The sequence below is a fragment of the Aplysia californica genome, unplaced genomic scaffold (genome assembly GCF_000002075.1).
Source record: "Aplysia californica isolate F4 #8 unplaced genomic scaffold, AplCal3.0 scaffold00146, whole genome shotgun sequence".
Classification (NCBI taxonomy): Eukaryota; Metazoa; Mollusca; class Gastropoda; order Aplysiida; family Aplysiidae; genus Aplysia; species Aplysia californica.
The window spans coordinates 780,310-799,866 of record NW_004797416.1 but is presented as its reverse complement, the minus strand read 5'-3'; the positions used below and the strand labels follow the sequence as shown (position 1 = coordinate 799,866).

At 39.4% G+C, this 19,557-nt stretch overlaps 1 protein-coding gene across 1 annotated transcript in view; it reads left to right on the top strand.

Moving 5' to 3' along the window:
* LOC101848965 (proteasomal ATPase-associated factor 1) overlaps positions 1-16,008 on the top strand; it is a 20,582-nt gene extending 4,574 nt beyond the window's left edge. The window contains exons 4-11 of the mRNA XM_005097105.3: positions 225-326; positions 4,595-4,690; positions 5,304-5,454; positions 6,230-6,424; positions 6,825-6,916; positions 13,272-13,387; positions 14,959-15,041; positions 15,619-16,008. Coding sequence (XP_005097162.1) covers positions 225-326; positions 4,595-4,690; positions 5,304-5,454; positions 6,230-6,424; positions 6,825-6,916; positions 13,272-13,387; positions 14,959-15,041; positions 15,619-15,779 — 996 coding nt within the window. The 3' untranslated portion in view covers positions 15,780-16,008. The remainder of the gene's footprint in view (positions 1-224; positions 327-4,594; positions 4,691-5,303; positions 5,455-6,229; positions 6,425-6,824; positions 6,917-13,271; positions 13,388-14,958; positions 15,042-15,618) is intronic.
* Positions 16,009-19,557: the final 3,549 nt, after the last annotated feature.

Below are 19,557 nucleotides of genomic sequence, written 5' to 3'. Positions count from 1 at the left end.
ATAGATAGATAGATAGATAGATAGATAGATAGATAGATAGATAGATAGATAGATATTCTGTTAATCTAATTATAAGAGACAATGAGTTTATTTTTGCACTTTCTATGTCTTCCTTTCTGCTTGTCCATCATTTCCTCTCATCTTTGCCACTCATTTATTTTCCAGGACTTTGTGCATTCTGTTGTGTCTCACATCCTGGACATTATGTTGTTCTGTTTCCTCAGAAAAGTGTTGTTATCGCCTACAATGGGGAAACAGCAAGTTTGTCAAGGAAGTTTGTTGCTCCAACCATCACATTCTCAGCCATTCACAACCCAAACAAGCAGGTAAATCACAAACGAAGTCATGCCCAGTACACTATTTTTACACTTTTGAGACGTACATGACAGGGACTTTTCTTTGGAGAATACAGCCATACTGAGAGCCATCATGACTAATGTTACAGCCTCCAAGGCATCTTGCTGATTGATGCATTTTGTGAAAGTAGACTTGTAATATCTGTGTTTAGTGTTTGTAGGTGACAAACTTGAAATTTAAAAAGCCATATATAATGGCAGTACTGCAATGGAATGTTGGTGGACTCCGACCTTCCATTGCTGAATAGCAACACTTACAGTCCACACTGTGCCCACTTGTGGCTTCAACCATAGACTTAAGAGGATTTACTGAGTAAGATCACATTTACACGGAGAACCAGATTGCTACAGGTGGAACCACAATCCACACTGACAACAACACACTTCACAGACAAGTACATCTTAGGACGACCCTCCAGGCTATTGCCGTTCAGGTCACCCTGCACAGACCAATCACGATCTGCTCTGTCTATATCCCACCAAATTACCCCCTCAAAATAACTCAACTAAACGATTTAAAGCTCCAGCTCCCAAAGCCCTTTATTTTGCTAGGTGACTTTAATGCCCTCAGCCCCCTATGGGGAGACAAACCCATAGACCAGAAAGGAAAAATAATAGAAGATTTTTTATTCCATAATAACATCTGCCTCTTAAATGATAGGTCCTGCGCTTACAGAAACAGATCCACTTTTGGCACTTCATCCCTAGACCTCACCTTTTTTGTACCCCTGGCCTAGTCCCAGATCTTGAGTGGTCTGTGCTGGATGACTGCATGGACCCTTTTCCCAATTCTTCTTAACAACAATAGCCTCCAAAACGACCCGATTACAGAACGCTTCAACTACAAAAAAGCACACTGGGACGGGTTCGCCATTGAATGTTCCCAGATTCTGAATCCCACTTGCAATCTCAACTACAACAAATTCCACGAAACGCTTCTAGAAATATGCCACAAACACATATGAAAAACATCTCCAAAACCCTGCTAGAACAAGATCTGGTTCTCTGGGGAATGTGATGATGCAGTAAAGAAAAAGAAGGCAGCATACCGAAGGGCAGTCGACAACACCACCACAGAAAACAAAATGAATTTACTAAAAGCTGGAACTGAGACACGTAGATGCCTCGAACTGAGGCACGTAGATGCCTCAGGGAGAGCAAAAGACAGTCGTTCAGAAAATTAATCTCCAAAATCAACCAAGTTTTTAAAATCGCTAAAAAAAATTTGGGTAGATGCGCTGACATCATACGGCACGTCCAGAGGCCGGATGGAACCACAGCTGAAACACAGGTAGACATTGCAAACAGAATAGCTACATCTCCCTCCAAAAACTCATCCAAAGCAAACTACAACATCACTTTCCAAAACATCAAAACTAACAGAGAACAACAACACCTGAACTTCCACTCAAACAGCACTGAACCCTACAACTCAGACTTCACATAAGACAAACTAACATTGTGCATCTCAGACCTGGGCCACACAGCCCCAGGTCCGGATGACATCCACAACCAGATCATTTTATAGACACTTTCCCTCAGAAACACTTACACTCCTAGACATATGACATGTGGCGGTGGCACTCCTTTCCGGAGTCTTGGCGTCTCGCCACTGTCATTCCAATACCCAAACCTAACAACAAAGACCACACACACCCGTCCTGCACTGACGAGCTGTCTATGCAAGCTTATAGAAAAAAGGATTCACATGCGACTCTTGCGGTTTCTGTAGATGACAGGCTCGCTGACTGATCTCCAGTGCGGATTCAGGAAAACAAGATCCACTCTGAATCACCTGGTCCGCCTAGAGACCTTTATACGCAAGACGTTTGCCGAAGGAGGCCACATGATCGCCATCTTCTTTGACTTAGAAAAAGCCTTCGACACAACCTGAAAGTATGGCATTCTCAGAGACCTGCACGCTCTCGGCATACGCTGCCACCTCCCTGCCTTCATTGACAATTTCCTGAAGAACCGTTCCTTCCAGATTCGTGTCGGATCCCCCCTTTCAGACCCCCACCTGCAGGAGGAAGGTGTTCCCCAGGGAAGCATCCTTTCTCCTCTCCTATTCGAAATTAAAATAGATTCCATCGTTAAGACCCTCCAAAATAGCATAGACAGCTTGTTATACGTTGACGACTTCCTAATATGCTGTTATTGGAAAAATCCTCAACTAAGATCTATTCTATGGAAATGTAGCTGCACAGCTTGAGAAATGGGCAAATAATAACGGTTTCAAGTTTTACCCGTCAAAGAGGGTTGCAGTGCACTTCTGCCGATCAGGCAGACGTGTACTGCTGCTGGATTTGTCGCTATACAGGGAAAGGATTTCCATCCAGGACCAGGCTCGTTTCTTCGGCATTATATTTTGACGAGAAACTCATATTCGTTCCACACATAAAAGACCTTCGTGTGAGGTGCCAGAAAGCGTAGCGTTAAACGCTTTGGAAATTTTATCGCATCCAGAGTGGGGCGGGGACTCAAAACACCTTTTCCATCTATTCATCTCCCTTGTCCGATTCAGGCTTGACTACAGCTGTCAGGTCTATGGATCGGCAAAACCCTACGTCCTGAAAATGCTAGACCCAGTACAAAACCAAGGACTCTGCCTCGCCCTAGGGGCTTTCTGCACTTCTCCAGTGGAGAGCCTCCAGGCCAAGGCAAACAAACCATCACTCACACTCAGACGCACACAACTCTCCCTACAATACGCAATTAAATAAAGCTCAACACCAGAGAACTCAGCACACGAATGTATTTTCAGAACAAACCCAGACACCATAAACAAATTCCAAAACAACGAAAAACTCATCAAACCCTCCGGCCTCGGAGTCCTTGAGGTCCTTAAAAACATACAATTTTCCAAACAAGACATCCAACAATTTCTTTTCCCCGATCTCCCTCCATGGCGCCTCACCAAGGCAAAAATAGACTTACAGCTGACCTCACACACCAAAGCAAGCACAAACACCAAAACATTTAAGTTTTTCATATTCTGTTTTGAAATTTAAAGCAGAATACGAAAAACTTATATACCCCGGTGCGGAGCTAATCTTGACAGATGGCTCTAAATCTGACTCCGTTGTGGGCTCCGCTGCCCTATCCTCAAACAGTACACAACAGGAGGTGACTCCATCCCGAAGCCTCCATTTTCTCTGCACAGGCCATGGCCATTGACATGGCACTCATAGAAAATTCTCCTAACAATTCTTTCCTTATCCTATCTGACTCTCTGTTTTGCATCACCTCACTTACAAACTACACACTCTTACACACAAAAATAGTTAGGTTACAACAAAAAATGCATGCTTTGGCTGAAACCGGGAAAAGTATCATATTCGCATGGCTACTTAGCCATGTGGGTATCCGAGGAAAAGAGCAAGTGGACCTCCTGGCGAAGGAATCCTTGTCCCTTCTGTTGAGATCAACGACGAACACTCTACCACAGACTGACTTTAAAAATAAAGTAAAAAACTACACCTCCAGTCTGTTGGAGACGTGTTAGAAAAAACAAGAAGACAATAAACTACACAACATCAAGCCCAAACTGGGTCCGCGAAATCCTTCAGGCCTCTCCAGAAGAGACAAAGTTATTTTTACTCGATTACGCTTGAGGCGCACGTCCCTGACACATAAATACCTCCTTCAGGGAGATGAGAAACCGTTCTGTGTGCGAAACAGATTTTACCATTAGACACGTTTTAACTGAATGTCTATACTTTGGAGAGACCCGAAGGAAATATTTTAGATGCAAAAAATTGCAAGATCTGTTTTTTGTAGTTGATCCCAACAAAATACTTGATTTTGTAAAGGCTTTTATGGAAAATCATGAATAAGATTGTTTAAAATTTTATTGTTATTTAAAAACTTATTTTAAATTTAGAATTTATTTACATCAAATTTTTTAGCATTTTAGTAGAGGTGTTGGCCTGAGTGTACTCTTGTGAATAGAACCTACTTTTTTTCACTCGCTTATATGACCTTATGCAGTTGCGAGTGCCGTAAAACTTTTACTAAAACAAAGCAAAACTTGAAATTGTGTCCATTAAAAAGAATAAATTACCACTTTCTTGACATGTATTTACAATTATGTTTTTCACGTACAATTTAAACAATTTTTGCCTTTTTGAAATCTTTGTTGGAAACTTTTGAAATCTCTGTTGGAAACAGACATAGAAACTGCAACCTTTTAGTATGTAATGATGCCATTGATAATGGTCGGCTTTACCATTTGACAGGTGACAGGTCTGGACACCTCATCAGGTGGTTTGGGCGTGTCCAGTGACTCTGAGGGAAACTTGAGACTGTGGCAGACAGACACAGGAGAAGTACGGGTGAGTTGTGGGGTCAAGGCCACCAGAAATCTGGGGCTGGGTTGTTTGTAGCATACAGGGGTACAAGGTCATGGGTCCTGGAAACAGGCAACACAATAATATGATAATAATGATATTGATTAATGCTTTTAAATAGCGCACATTCACAGTCTTTAGCCTGCTTTATGCGCTTACAACTTTACAGGCAGTGGAAGATTGAAGTCAGGACTCCATTGTTGATTTTTCCCTTTACACTGTTGTTTTCTGTATTCTTGTCCATCTAGCTTTGGGAAACTACTTACATCTACTGTGTTGGCTATTACAATTACCCCATACTGACTCGGCCATCAGCATCTATAAAATTCCTTGGCCATAGGGAGGAGAGATTTTAGTGGAAGTTGGGCAACATTTAGGTTTATGAACATCGGCTACCTTTCTCTGTAGTGAATGGTTTACCGCTTTGAAATCTGTTCGATTCCCATGTTTGGAAGATATTATATTTAGTGTGGCCATTTCTCTGTTAGGATGCAGTTGTCCATTTACCCCATTTTCCTTTAATGATCTGAATTGTAGAGATGTTTAGACTGTACATAAAACTTGGGCTTCATGGTATACTGCTTTTGTTTCTTTACAGAGAAAGCTTGAGGGACACGTGGGTGATGTCTACACCTGCCGATTTTTCCCCTCGGGTATTGTGGTGCTCTCAGCTGGTTCTGATATGATGGTCAAGGTGTGGTCAGTGGAGACTGGAGCCTGTGCAGCCACTATGACGGGTCACAAGGCAGGTAAACCATAAGTACCTATGCCACTTTCTGTTGGGAGTTTTTCCACTTTATGGGTTTTGTTGGCTAGATGAATGGACACAGGGATAGATACAGCTGGGTACAGATAATACGAACATGGACAAGTGAAATTACGGATAGCTAGTTGGCCTACAAGTTACCATTACCTGATTAATATCTCTATAAATTTTTTCATTCTCGGCCAACCTGAATTTATGAATTTGTCAAATAATTTGTCAATCCCCGACATGTTTGAGTTGTTCATTCCTGACGGTACATCCCTCTAGCATGTGCAGTTCAAGATAATGTCCTGACAGTAACTAAGGACACAATGTTTGTTAAGGCAGGTGTTTTAAAATAGCTTGTTGTGAGTCAGGTTAATATATCAGCGCACTGTTGACGTTGTCTGTTTCAATGGGGTTTTTTCCCTCCTAGATCTCCAAGCTCTAGGTTCAAAAGAAAAAAGTTTGTCTTTTTAATATTATAATAAATAAGTGTCTATTAAATTTTTATTTTTCAACACGTACTGGAACCATCCACAGATCACACAGTAAGAATAGGGGGAAAATGTATCAACAACTTGGAGAACTTCATTTACATTGATGCAAATATATAAGTATATTTTCTTAGTTCATACTGCAAGTGATTTGTAGGTTTTAGTCAGTATTAATTCAGGGGCTGTGGTGTTACAGTGTACACACTAGTGCTGATGCTTTGTCTCTAACTAATCTCCCACTTCATTATCTTCTAATCACCTTCATATTTTATTACGTGGCAGCAATTCTAGACACAGCAATTGTAGATCGAGGTCGAAATGTGATAACAACAAGTCGAGATGGAACTGCCAAGTTGTGGGATGTTGGGCAGCAACAGTGCCTGACGACGTTTGAGGAACTCAGAGGGGATGTCAACTGCTGCTCTCTTGGCTCTCCAGAAAACTCCATTGATCTTGGACCAGCAAACAATGCCCTGAGTAAGATGACTAACTCTATGCCTTATTTTACGAAGGAAAAGATCTCTTTTCCACAACTCATTCTCGAGGCAGCATTCTGGAAGAAGGCCATTTTTTAAAAAAACAACCAATGTTTTAATGTATCAAGCCATGTTATTTGGAGATAGAGATAACATTAAGTCTTGTCACCTGGAGATAGAGACAATATCAAATCATATAGTTTGGGGACATGATCACAGCTAATTTTTTTTATCCAGGGGCATAGAGCACAGTTGATAATTTAATCTCTGGAGACACTAAAAACTCAACATTAAAGCATCTAGTCTGGGGACATAAGCAAAATGTAGTAATTCAAGTAAACCAAGTGGTGGCCATGAGTGTCCAGTCTCCACAACCATCTCTGTGTCGTGGTCTTTCTCAGGTGATCGAGAGGTCTCCACAGATGGGAAGATGCTACTCCTGGGATGTGAGAACAGATCTGTGCAGGGCTTCGGCTTGCAGTCCCGGGAACAGGTGAGCTGTTGGGAGGACTGACCACGGAGGTTGTGTCATACATGTAGTCCTGTAGCTTCCATAGCCTCCGAGTTTTCGTGTTGTTTCCCATGATAGAGATGGGTCCATTGTTTTTAGGGAAATTTTTTTTAATCCCCACCTCTCATTTTATTTTGGTTTGGGCTGAGATTTTAAAATCCTTCAATTAAATTATGATGGAAAGAGTCTTTAGACATTGCATAAAAGAAAAGGCGTATGAAAGTTTCAGGTGGGTGGTTAGCAGGTGTTCTTGTAGGTACCTGAAACTAAATTTTCAGAGTAGCTATATGCCAAATTTATCTGTTCCATATGAAAGGCCTATATCTCCTGAGAATTTTGGTACCATTTTTTAACCTGTCAGTTGATTTTTCAGAAAATGGTAGCTGTTCAAAATTTGGTCAAATTTGTTAAAGTTGCTCTCTGGCTGCAACCCCATGTTTGACAGATAATAAAAGAGTACCAAGGGCACCAAACATCTCCACATTAACTGAGTACAATAACTATAACATAGGTAAGGAGCCTAATGTTTTTCAAGACTGTAAGACCACTACAAATCAGTATTTTATCACCGCAAACACGATGATCTGTTGTTATTGTGACAAAAACACCGAGCGAGCGTTGACCCGGCCGGTACCCCACCAGCCCCCCCGCGGCGAGCGAGTCGTCTCTATACTGTAGTGTACTGAGCGCTCCCCGCGTGGGGGGTCACATGCTTTCCGAGTTTCGCGGAAGGAGTGATGAAAAACAGTTCCAAGCCGATTACTTTATTCTAATAGAAAATGAACTGATCTTTCTATTGATACCTTTTTTGAGCCTACATATTTCGTGTAAAAAATTATCTTTGAAAACTTTGACGACATTTAAAAAGTTTTCTAGTTAAACACCATAGGCCAAATATATACCACAGTAAAGCCCGTCCAAAGCTCTTCAGTTCTCTGCTAATGAAAAGACGGTATTTAAGCCTCTATCTTTCTGTAAAGCATTTGAATGCACGCGTGCCAATTTTTTAACCGGCCGACCTTGCGTTCTGACCGCAAGGGGCTTCGCTTTCCTCGGCGATTCTCCAGCTCCTTATAATCGGACATATAAACAATTTACACCATTGTAACAAGGAAAAGCTCAACTTTTACAGGATGTACGGCATTTGGTGTTTTATAATGAAAGAGCATAGAAACAGCGATCTGAATTACCCCGATTTCACGGATACCATGCGCTCGGAAGGCCGCGAGTGCCCGCGAGGCCGTGTTTACGCTACCTAGTTGTGGTGTGGTTAGCTCCTTCTTTCCTATAAAAAGTCTATCGTTCTTATGTCTGACTCCCCTGCTCAATATCAGTCGTAAGACGCAGTGTGCTTTTATCAGGTATGAGGCTCGAAAAGCAAAATAGTGACTTTCCATGAATTTTTTTTTTTTTAATCTTATGAAAGTTTGATATATTCTGCTTCCTTTAAGATCAAAATAAACAACTATAATCGATTATAAATATCTTATTTTGATTTATTTTGGAGGTGTGTGTGGTTTGTTGTGAGCTCGGGTGATGAGATAAAGGAATTTGGACGTAGCTGGTGTGTAGCTGTGAGATTATAAAACCACTAGGCTACCTTTGCTTCGACCAAAGATGGTAGTAGGGAATCTTTGCTTCAACGTTCTTCTTTTGCAACTTTTTAAAAAGATTTTGACCCCTTTTCGAGCTTGTATGATCTAAAATGTAAACAACTTGTGGTCACTGTGCTCGACTGAGCACTCTGATAGATTAAATAGGGTAAGAACGGTATAATTTACTCTTGGATTGACTTAAAAAGTTCATTTTTATTGTGTTTTAGTGCCTTTAAAAGATTAATTAACCTTCTTCTAGATCTCTCAAAGCAGGCTCCTTACCAAGAGGCCACCGAGGCGGTCTATGTGCGTGTGTGTGTGTCTTGGTGTGTTTGTGTGTGTGTGTGTGTGTGTGTGTTTGTTCTGGTGTGTTTATGGTGCTATTGCAAACCGTAAGCCAACTCGCAGCCTGCCGAGCGCGTGATTTTGGTGAAATGGGGATAACTCAGATCGCTCTTTCTTTGCTCTTTTGCTATAAGACACCAAATGCTGTACTCTTTCAAAAAGTTCAGATTTTCTTCATTATAATAGTGTAAGTTGTTTGTATGTCGGATTATTTGGAGCTAGAGAATTGCAGTGGAAAGGGAAGCCCCTCGTTGTCGGAATGTGAGGTCGGCCGGTTCAAAATTGACACCCATGCATTCGAATGCTTTGCAGAAAGATTGACGGTTAAATACAGTCTTTTCATTGGCGGAGAACTATACAGCTTTGAGCATGGTTTCCTGTGATATATTTTTGGACTTTGGCGTTTGGATAGAAAAGTTTTTAAAAAGCCTCTTAGTTTTCAAAGACCCTTTTTAACACGAAATATGTAAAATACATTATCGAGCTAACCACAGCACAGAAACAGCACTTCTTAAAGTCATGAATGACGTGCTTACTGATTGTGATTCAGGAAAAGTTGTTTTGCTGAGCCTTTTAGATTTATCAGCAGCTTTTGATACAATTGACCATCACATTTTATTGAAGCGATTGGAAGTGTCTTTTGGATTATCTGGGACTGCCCTTAGCTGGTTTTCTTCTTACCTGTTAAATCGTTACCAATCTGTTTTTATTAAAGGGCTTAAGTCATCAGATCATGCTCTTAAGTATGGGGTCCCCCAGGGCTCAGTCCTTGGTCCAGTTTTGTTCACCATTTATACTCAACCACTTGTCAAGTAAATAGTTGAATATGACTTAAAATACCATTTCTATGCTGATGATACCCAAATTTATGGTTCAACATTGTTTACCAGCTTAGATGAACTTGTCCATCGTGCTGAAAATTGTATTGCCTTAGTGAAAAACTGGATGAACAAAAATGAATTGATGTTAAATGATAATAAAACAGAAGTCATTCTGGCAGGCAGTGCAAAGTCTGTTAAAGAGGTTGACCATGATCACATTAAAATTGGTGATGCAAAAATTTTATTTTCAAGAAAAGTTAAGAATCTTGGCATCTATTTTGATTCTAGTTTGTCAATGTCGGCTGAGGTAAATCATCTGATCAGCTGCATGTATTTAGAAATAAGAAAAATTAGTAAAATACGTCATCTGATCAATACCAAGTATACTGCTTTACTAGTAACTAGCTTAATTTTATCAAAACTCGATTATTGTAACTCCTTGTTATCAGGAATATCACTGGAGAAAGTTAAAAGACTTCAAACTGTCCAAAACAATGCAGCACGTTTAGTTTTACGGAAAAGAAAGCGAGACTCTGCTAAACCTCTTTTACGAACTTTGCATTGGCTTCCTGTTGAGAAAAGGATTGTGTACAAGTTGGCCACCATATGTCACAAATGTTTGAATGATAATGCACCATCATATTTATCAAATCTGTTAAGACTGTACATTCCAACTCACAGTTTAAGATCATCAGCTGACAAAACAATTTATTTTACCATCTATGAAACTTAAAACAATGGGTGAAAGGGCATTTGAATACCAAGGCCCTAAGATCTGGAATGCTTTACCAAGTACGTTGAGAGAAATCAAATCTTTTGATTCATTCAAATGTCAGCTGAAGTCGTTTCTGTTTTTAAATTAATAAGATGAATATTTGGAATAATTTTCTTTAGTCAGAACACGTTTCATGTTACTGTTGTATGTTGTACTGTATTGTAAAGCGCTCAGAGCCTGTGTACTTTATTCGGGGTTGAGCGCTATATAAATGTCATTTATTATTATTATTATTAAATACCGGCTAAAAAAGGTACAAAATAAAAAGAACAGTTCTTTTTCTATTCAAGTCATCGGCTTGGAATTATTTAGCATGAATCCTTCCGCGAAACTATCGGGAACACTCAGTATACTCCAGTATTGAGCCGACTCGCTCACCGCGAGGGCTGGTGTGGCGCCAGCCGGGACAATGCTCAGTGTTTTTATTGAAATAACGACAGATCATTGTGTTTGAGGCAATAAAGTACTGATTTGTAAGGATCTCACTGTCTTGAAAAAATTAGGCTTCATTTCTTGGTTATAGAGATTGTATTCTGGTAATGTAAAGATGTTTGGTGCACTTGGTACTCTTTTATTATCTGTCAAACATGGGGTTGCAGCCAGTTAACGACTTAAGCAATATTTTGATTATCATGTTAAATTGAAATAGCTGCCATTCTCTTAAAATTGACTGAGAGGTAAAAGTATGGTACCAAAAGTCTCAGGAGTCACAGGCCTTCCATATGAGATTGATGAATTTGACATACAGCTACTTTGAAAATTTAGTATCTAGTACCTAGTATAATGCTAACATTTTGTTGATTTGACTTGGAAGTCCATTCTCGTGAAAATGTTGTTTTGTCTATAAGTTTTTTTTCTGTTTATGAATAGTTTTCTACTTCTGTGTGTTACCTTTTAGTGGCATAGCCAAGATAACTGGTAAAATTTCAAGTCTCTCTCTTGCTATGGAAACATGTTACTCAACTTCAGAGGCCATTTTCTCCTTTTCGTGTTTCTTCACCTCGTACAATTAAAAGTTCTGTACTTTCGTCAAATATTGTCATAATTACTTCTTTCTTTTTTAAAATTTTAGGGAAAAGGTGATAGTTTTTAAAAAAATAATGTTAACTCAGTTTTGAAATTTCCTTCATATGACTAATATTGACCGGCAAGGACACAATTATCTCTCCTTTTTCGTGTTTGTTACTCTCTTGTAATACCTCTAATATTTGGCACTTATGTGACCTAATTGTGTTGCAAGTTCTATAAAACTCTTACAAAAATGTTTACAAAACTGTTCATTTTGTCAAGTTCTGATGGTTTTTTGTCTGTAATTATACTTGTCAGAGAGACCTTTACCTTTTGTTTAACCCTATCTGTACTCCCTGGGGTCCTTTTGTACCCCCGTGGTTGTATTCTTCACATTTTAGACTACTTCTAGTACGAAGATCTCTTTGAAACTGTCAGCATTTCTCAAAAAATAATTTTGATAGACTGCTACGCAAGGCGTACGGATCAGATTAATGAGTAAATTTCCTCTTTGGAAAGTTATGGCACAGAGTTCCCCCACATATGAATTTAACCTTTTCAGTGTCAACCGTTGATATATATAATCAATTATATTATATATAAATATAAAATATATATATATATTTATTATGAAAATGGTACAGTGTGTCTCATGCAAAACATATACTTTTTTCACTCAATAGTTTCTCACTTTGGATTAGTCACAACCAGAATTTTCTTGTTGCTTTTTATGAAGGAAAATTTGGATACGGGAAACTAGAGAAAGGTTGTTTGAATCTGAAACTTTTTTCCTTGATTTCTTGAAGTTTCTTTAATTTGAGCTTGAATCTAGATTCAATAGTCCCCACCTAATAAAATAGGATTTGTAATAGATCAAGAAACAGTTTGTTTACATAAAAGAAAAAATAGCTAATTCATAAGGAATTATGTCCCTTCTCTTACGGTGAGTGAGTTTAGAACCTGGCATTCGGTGATATTGAGTTGACATGTCAATTTTTTTTAAAAACTTTTCACAGGGTAGCAGCTCAAATATTGTTCCTTGGGGTTTGGGCAAAAATGATTTTTTGACATATATATTCCAAGGCACTGGGAAGGTGTGCGTGCTCTGTAAAAACCTTAGAGTCATGCAATTTATTTTGTGAAAATACTCTTTAAATTGAAATTCCAGGTACTGTTTATGGTTATAGTGGTGAAAAGTCAATTTTTTGCTCCTTATAAATTAAAAAAACCCAGAGTTACGATAGTTATCTGTTACCCTGCGTTTTATCAGGTAGCTGGCCTCCTCAATGCCACATTAGTCTGACACATTTATGTCTCTCTGGTCTGGCTCAACCATGGATACCCCTCTGGAATGGAAAAAATCAAGGAGAGACTCGACTTTGACAACATTTTATCAAACAGCAAACTACGAATAAGTTGATGCCATCGAAGGAGTGGAAAAAATCTGCTCATCATAAGTTCCAACTTAACTGTGGGGACTTGTAAAGAAGAAGAGGTGCTGGGACCCAAAAAAAAGATCTACCTAACTGAAGACCAATTCAAGCGAGCATATTGCTGAAATACTATTTTGAGTGATTAGCTGGAGATAAAAATAAAAGGGATTAACTAACCCGACGGCTTGGGCTATGGATGAAATTAAATAATCCACCTTAATAATTGTTTAAAAGCCGGTCTAATATTTATTTATAAAGTTACTTCAGCTATCTGTTAAAGCGGTATTGGGCTGTAACAGACTTCTTGAGTGTAATCATGACAATACCTTGACTGCCTGTCTTTTACGCATCCATCCTCAGATATTTTGCCTAAACTGCGACTCTGCTGTAAATGCGTGCACGTTTGTCTCTGAAGTGTTTGCTGTGTGCGGGACACAAGAAGGACGCGTCTATGTTCTTGACCTCAGAAATACCAGGTACAATGTTATGTGTGTAGTTCAGGAGAATTCACTGATCAGAATAGATGCCTTATAATTATAACTTACGATTGGAAACATAACCTTGTCAACTTTTTTTTTTCGTTTTATCTTTTTCAGGGTCATAGTAAAACGTTTTTACCTTTCCTTATTAATGTTCATCTTTCACTCTTCTGATAGGTTGTGCTCATGATGCTAATAAGCAAAGTAAAAAAGCATGCGATTAGGTCGCTTGTTTCAGTGGGGTTGGTTTTCAGTTCAGTGTCATGAAGAGTGCTAGTCAAACTTTAAACGTGACCTCCCCTTTTAACATGCTTTTTAGTTAGTGAAACACTTCTTCTTATACCTGTAGCGTGACCATTTTTTCCTCTCTATCTGTTTCTTGTGCTCGACATCCTGCTTTTGTCCCTGCATTAGATGAGACCATCACTGGGTCAGAATTCAGAGGTCATTCTGTTTTTGTCTCTGCATGAGACATAATTCCCATTAAATCGGAGCTCTCTCATTATTTTTTTTCCTGTCAAAGTTAAGAACACAGATCGGATTTCGATTAAATCTGAATTTTTTTAAAGATGCCATTTCTGTCAGGGTGGAAGCAACTTATTGTAAATGACATGAACATTTTAGACTGATTTATTATTATTTATGTTAATTTGCAATATTTGCATGACTAATTGTGATTGACGGGAAAACACACATTTTTACTTGGCTGTATTTGTGAATCACACGCATTTTCCTCTGTCGCAATGTTAATCTAATTGGGGATCTGGAATCTCAAGTTTTTTTCTCTCAAACTTATATTTTTTGGGAGGATTTTAAGGAAAACTTCGATTTTTGATCAAGGAGTGGTTGGCACGATTAAGTAGATGATGTGACCATCAGTGTCAAAAGTCATTCTGTTTCTGTCATTGTACCAGGTTGACCGCTGCTGTGTTATGGAGGCTTATTTTCAACTCAAGCCACTCTTAGTGTCTTAGTTTTCAAACCATCTTAGAAATGGTATATTTGATTTTTACTGCTTATGATCTTTTCTAGGTGTGTGACTGTAAGCACATAGCCCCTAACCATCATTCATATCAGTAAATTATTGAAACATATATTATGTTTGTGGCTATTGTGAGATATGTGCCAAGTTCATCCTGAACAAAAGGATACCATAAAAATGGGATCTGTACATGTTTTATCCCCCTTTCCAGTCTAGTTTCTTTTGCTTTTATAAAGTGTTGTTATGATATAATAATAGTTGTAGCATTGTTTTGACTGTCGTAATTTTGAACTCTTCAATTTTCACGAGAGATAAATTGAGAATTTTGGTTGATTTTGGCGTCTTCTTTAATCCATCTAATCTCCCACTCAAGCTATACGTATATTTTGCTTTTATCATGTCAGACTTAAGGATATTGTAATTACTTTTTCATCAAGAATGACAATGCAGGTTGTCTTGAAGAAGATGGTCACTTTAAAATGCTTCACATCTAATACATACTGAATTTGATACTGATAGCAAAGATCTGTTGTTGATCCTCTTCCCCCCCCCCCCCCCCCCCCCCCCCCACTTTGTTTCCTTGCAGCACCCCACTAACCAGCTGGAAGGAGTCGCGGGGTCCAGTGCTGTCCCTTCTGGCCCACAAAGGAGGATTTTTTGTCTCTACTGGTAAGTATAAAGTATAAAAAATGTCTTTTCTGTGTTTTAAATTCCAGTATCTTCATCATACACTTGATCACTGGGCTGAATGGGGGTAAAATAGAGGTATGATACTTTGATTAGATGGCTGATCCCACACAGATGTTAGCAGTTTTGCAAAACCTAACCAGATACGCCAGACACTGAAAAGGAATGTTATAAATTCATGATATTGTAATTTCCTTGTGGAAATTGAGTCACTCAAAACATGATGGATGTAATTTAAATTGTACGACTTTTTATCTTCGCTGCTCGAGTTCGAGCGTAAATCGACAGTACAGGGGTGATTCAATTACCTTTTCAGGCAACGCCCCTTGAGATGCTATGAGTTTTAAAGTTTTTAGGCAAAATGGTTGTGACCAACTTTTACCCATGCTCACAATGTGCATTTTCCGTCCTTTGATTTGCCAGTTGAGTGATATTTCTGCAATGTATAGCACTTAAACTTACAGGTTTTTAGGGATCAGGTGCTATAAAAATTGTCACAACTGTTATTGTTATAATGGGAATTTTATCTTTAAAGCTGGTTTCTTGTCCATGTGTTCAGGTGACGGTTCTTGTTTCCATGTCAGTGATGATTGGGCCACAAGCACAGAACTTACTGGTTCAGATTGTGACCCTTTGTACAAAGTGTGCAGCGATGGCACCAGTATCTACACAGCATGTCGGGACGGGGCAATCCGCAGATATAGTCTGACCTATCTGTAAACTTACTGAGGATGCATTTGATTGGTTTTATGATTTTCAGTGCTGTCTTTGAAAATTGATGCTATTTTCTTGTGACATTAATGTTGACAGCTGCACAATATCGGTATCAGTTAGTTAAAGCTCATCATACTTCAGCTATCTTTTGTACCATTCATAGTCTCCCCTGCTACAATAAATATATGCCTTTGTCAGTTTGTTTTTTGGATTAAATGTTTGAAAACTAAACAGACCTTAGAGTGTGAATTAACTTTTTTTCTGGAAATGTAAGTAATGGGGATTTCATGTTTGTCCGTTTTCTCATTCACTGTCCTAGATAATGATTGGATTGTTCTTGTGGTGTCACCTAGTTACTGTTGGTGTCTGAATACAAAGTATGTCTTGAGTTCAAAACCTGACAGTTGGCAGTGATGAAAAAAAAATTTCTCCTTTCACCATAATGAAATATGAAATAATTCGGAAATAATGCTTAGTGACCATAGCCACCCACTGACATCGGAATTTCAACTATCGACCCGCAGTAAACGATACATTTCCAAAAAAGCAAGAACAGACAGATATAGAAATTCATTCGTACCAACTGCAGTGAGGTTACTGAACACACAGTGCTACAAATGAAAGAGAGAGAGAATGAATGTGTTACGGAGCGGGTTGTCCCAGCCCGTGAGACATGTATTTACTTGGCATAATGTCCTGTCTTGTTGTGCGTTTGCGTGAGTGCACCTTTAAGTCTAACTTTTGTAACGTCTACTGCCATTGTTAACGACCAAGACAAATTTCTCCCTGCGAGATGAATAAAGATTGTCATTGTCATTGTCGTCATAATCTCCATTTTCTCCCCCCTCCCCTTCCATCCCTGGCCTCTGGTGGGCTCCTCTCTCCTTTATTCAAGACTCAATCTACTGCTAAACCTGGCTCTTTCTCTCTACTATCTTTTAACCACACCCCTGATCTTAGGGAAGGTAAGGTTGGACCCTTAGTCTTCTTAGATAAGGGCAAAAAATCTCGGAGGTCCCGCATGCACATTAAGGTCCCTTGGTGATCCTAAAATTAATGAAGAGTAGGCATTGACTGCAACGCAAGCAAATATTCAAAATTAATTCCTACCAAAACTGAAAATACTGTAGTTGGTATAAAACCATATTAAAGTACCTTCAAAATCGGAGTGTGGCTGACTGAAGGCAGGGGGCCCTACTATTTATTTACACTTTGAGCCCTGACCTGAGGCTACCATGCCCCTCTGCCTGAGCAAAAAGTGGAAACCTGATATAACAGGGATGTTGGGAGTAGAGAAATTGTCCTGTTATATCCGATCCCTGTTAAATCAGAAATGCAAGGAAAGTGAGCATTTGTACTAATCCAGCTGTACTTATTCATGGGTAGTTTCCTTTGCCACAAGTACCCACGAACAGGGGTTTTGGCACCAACTCTCTCCATTGCCTCACATCTGAAGAGCTTGGTCCACAGCATCTGCATCGGGTAGTCTCATCTTCTTTCGATCAAGAGCAAACTTTCCAGTGGAGTGTGCTGCCACTATCTTCTCTCTATCCTTGATAATGGTATGAATCGACCCTTGTGGAATGTCGAACTGACGACAAATCTCTGCCAGTGGAGCTTGCTTTTTGTCAACGGCCTGGATTATTTCGTATTTTTTTGTCAATTGAAAGGCATTTTCTCGTGCGCTTGACATCGTTGGTGACACATTATGCGTGTGTGTTGCTAAGTTTCGGGCTAGATCGAGATCTGCTGCACACCGCAGCCCTCTCTCGCTTCACTCGCTGCGTGTGCTTGCAGTGGCATGGCTTGCATGGGCTTGCTCCATCACTGCGTTACTCTCTCTCTCTCTCTCTCTCTCTCTCTCTCTCTCTCTCTCTCTCTCTCTCTCTCTCTCTCTCTCTCTCTCTCTCTCTCTCTCTCTCTCTCTCTCTCTCTCTCTCTCTCTCTCTCTCTCCTGTTATTGCCAATAACTTCTAATAGAGACAAAGAGTAGGAAAAAACGGGGATTAAAAAATCCCTGTTATTACCGGGTCCCTATTATTACCGGGCCTGTTATATATGGTTTCCACTGTATATCACCAACATTCATACGATCATCAGAATCACAGTCCATATCTTACTGAGGTTTGTCCTCGTCATTACCAGCATCTAATTCACAAAGGTCTTCAAAATAATCGATAATCTAGCATCTGCGTTTGTTGCGGCCGCGATTTTTGGCATTCTTGATCCGCGAATCGCGGCCGCGATGTTTGCATTTTTTTTTGGGGGGGGGGGGGGGGACCCCAAACAAAAAAACCCAGTAACAACAAAACAACAAAAACCCACCACCGGGGAATAAAAAAATCGAGAGGAAAAAAAGAAAGAAACCGAAATTCTTTACTTTGAGAAAGAAAGTTTATTTTCACTTCCGCTTCGCTTTGTCTCTTTCTCACTTGTTGACACCACGTTGATTTATTATTTTTATGTGAAGAATATAAGTACATTACATACTATTTATATTTTTGTTTCTCTTTTATTTTTTCCTCTTTGTTGTGTTTTACTTTGTTGGTGTGTTAATTTTTTTTCTTGTTATTGTTCTGATTTGTTGTTTTTCTATTTGTTTGTGTTATATAGCGTTATGTAATTTAATTTGATGTTGTTCCTACCTTATATATATACAATATATACGGGGGTGTGTATATATATATATATATATATATATATATATATATATATGGGTGGTTGGCGGGTGCTCTTGTGTAGTTTGCTTCTTCTTTCCTATCAAACATCTATCGTCCTTATCTCCCCTTCTTCTTTTTTATGTTTGTTACTCCCTTGTAACTCCTCTAATCTACTGGCGCTCATATGGCCTTATGCTGTTGCGAGCGCCGTAAAAGTTCTATTAAAAAAGTTGTGGCAAAAAGTTTAACAAATAGCCAAACATACACGGCCAACGATTGTCAGTTCTAATTGATCTCTGATGATATGACATGATGAGCAGAAAACTGGACAACCCATAGCACAGTGGTGATAGCTGTGTACATAAGTAGGAGGTGGTCGGGGGACGGATGGTGGGGGCCTGTTGTAATAATCTGTCCTCAGAGAAATTCGCGCGTACAACCCGCAAGTTGCGCACGCAACTTTTGGCCTCAACGCAACTTTTGGCCTCAACGCAACTTTTGCGCAACTTTTGCCATTTTCGTGAATTCGCGAATTTTAAGCAATTTTCTGCAAAAGTTGGAAAAATTATAATTTAATTTCGGTAAAAATAACCGCAATTTTCTTCCTCAACTAAAATTAACGACGAGAAGGGGGGCAATTCTTACCAGAAATTAGATCTGCCACTTCTTTTGCACTACGGGGATGAGATTGTGTCGGGATGATAAACCGACTCGTTGCCTGAAAACAACGCCGCGTTTGTTTTTGAGGCAACGACTCACGAGTCGGGCGCGATCGATTTGTGCCACGATAGCCACTTTGCGCCATCAGTCTGTCGAGCAAACCGACCCATCCCGACCTGACCTCCCCAATAGTCCTGTTTGGACTGAATCATCTTCTACTTCTTCTTGATCTAGCTAAATCTAGGCTGTAGATCTAGATGTCTATAGAGTAAACTCAATCGTAAACACGATCGTCTGATTACAAGACTTAGCTTGCTTGGTTCCGTAGCACAAGGTAGATAGATCTAGTATAAAAATTTGTGAAAGACTTAGTCTTAGGCCAGGAGGCTAGATCTAGACATGGATCGATTCATCCAGAAAACCCCTAAAGGGGTCGTTCAAATATAATCTTACACCTGGAAAAG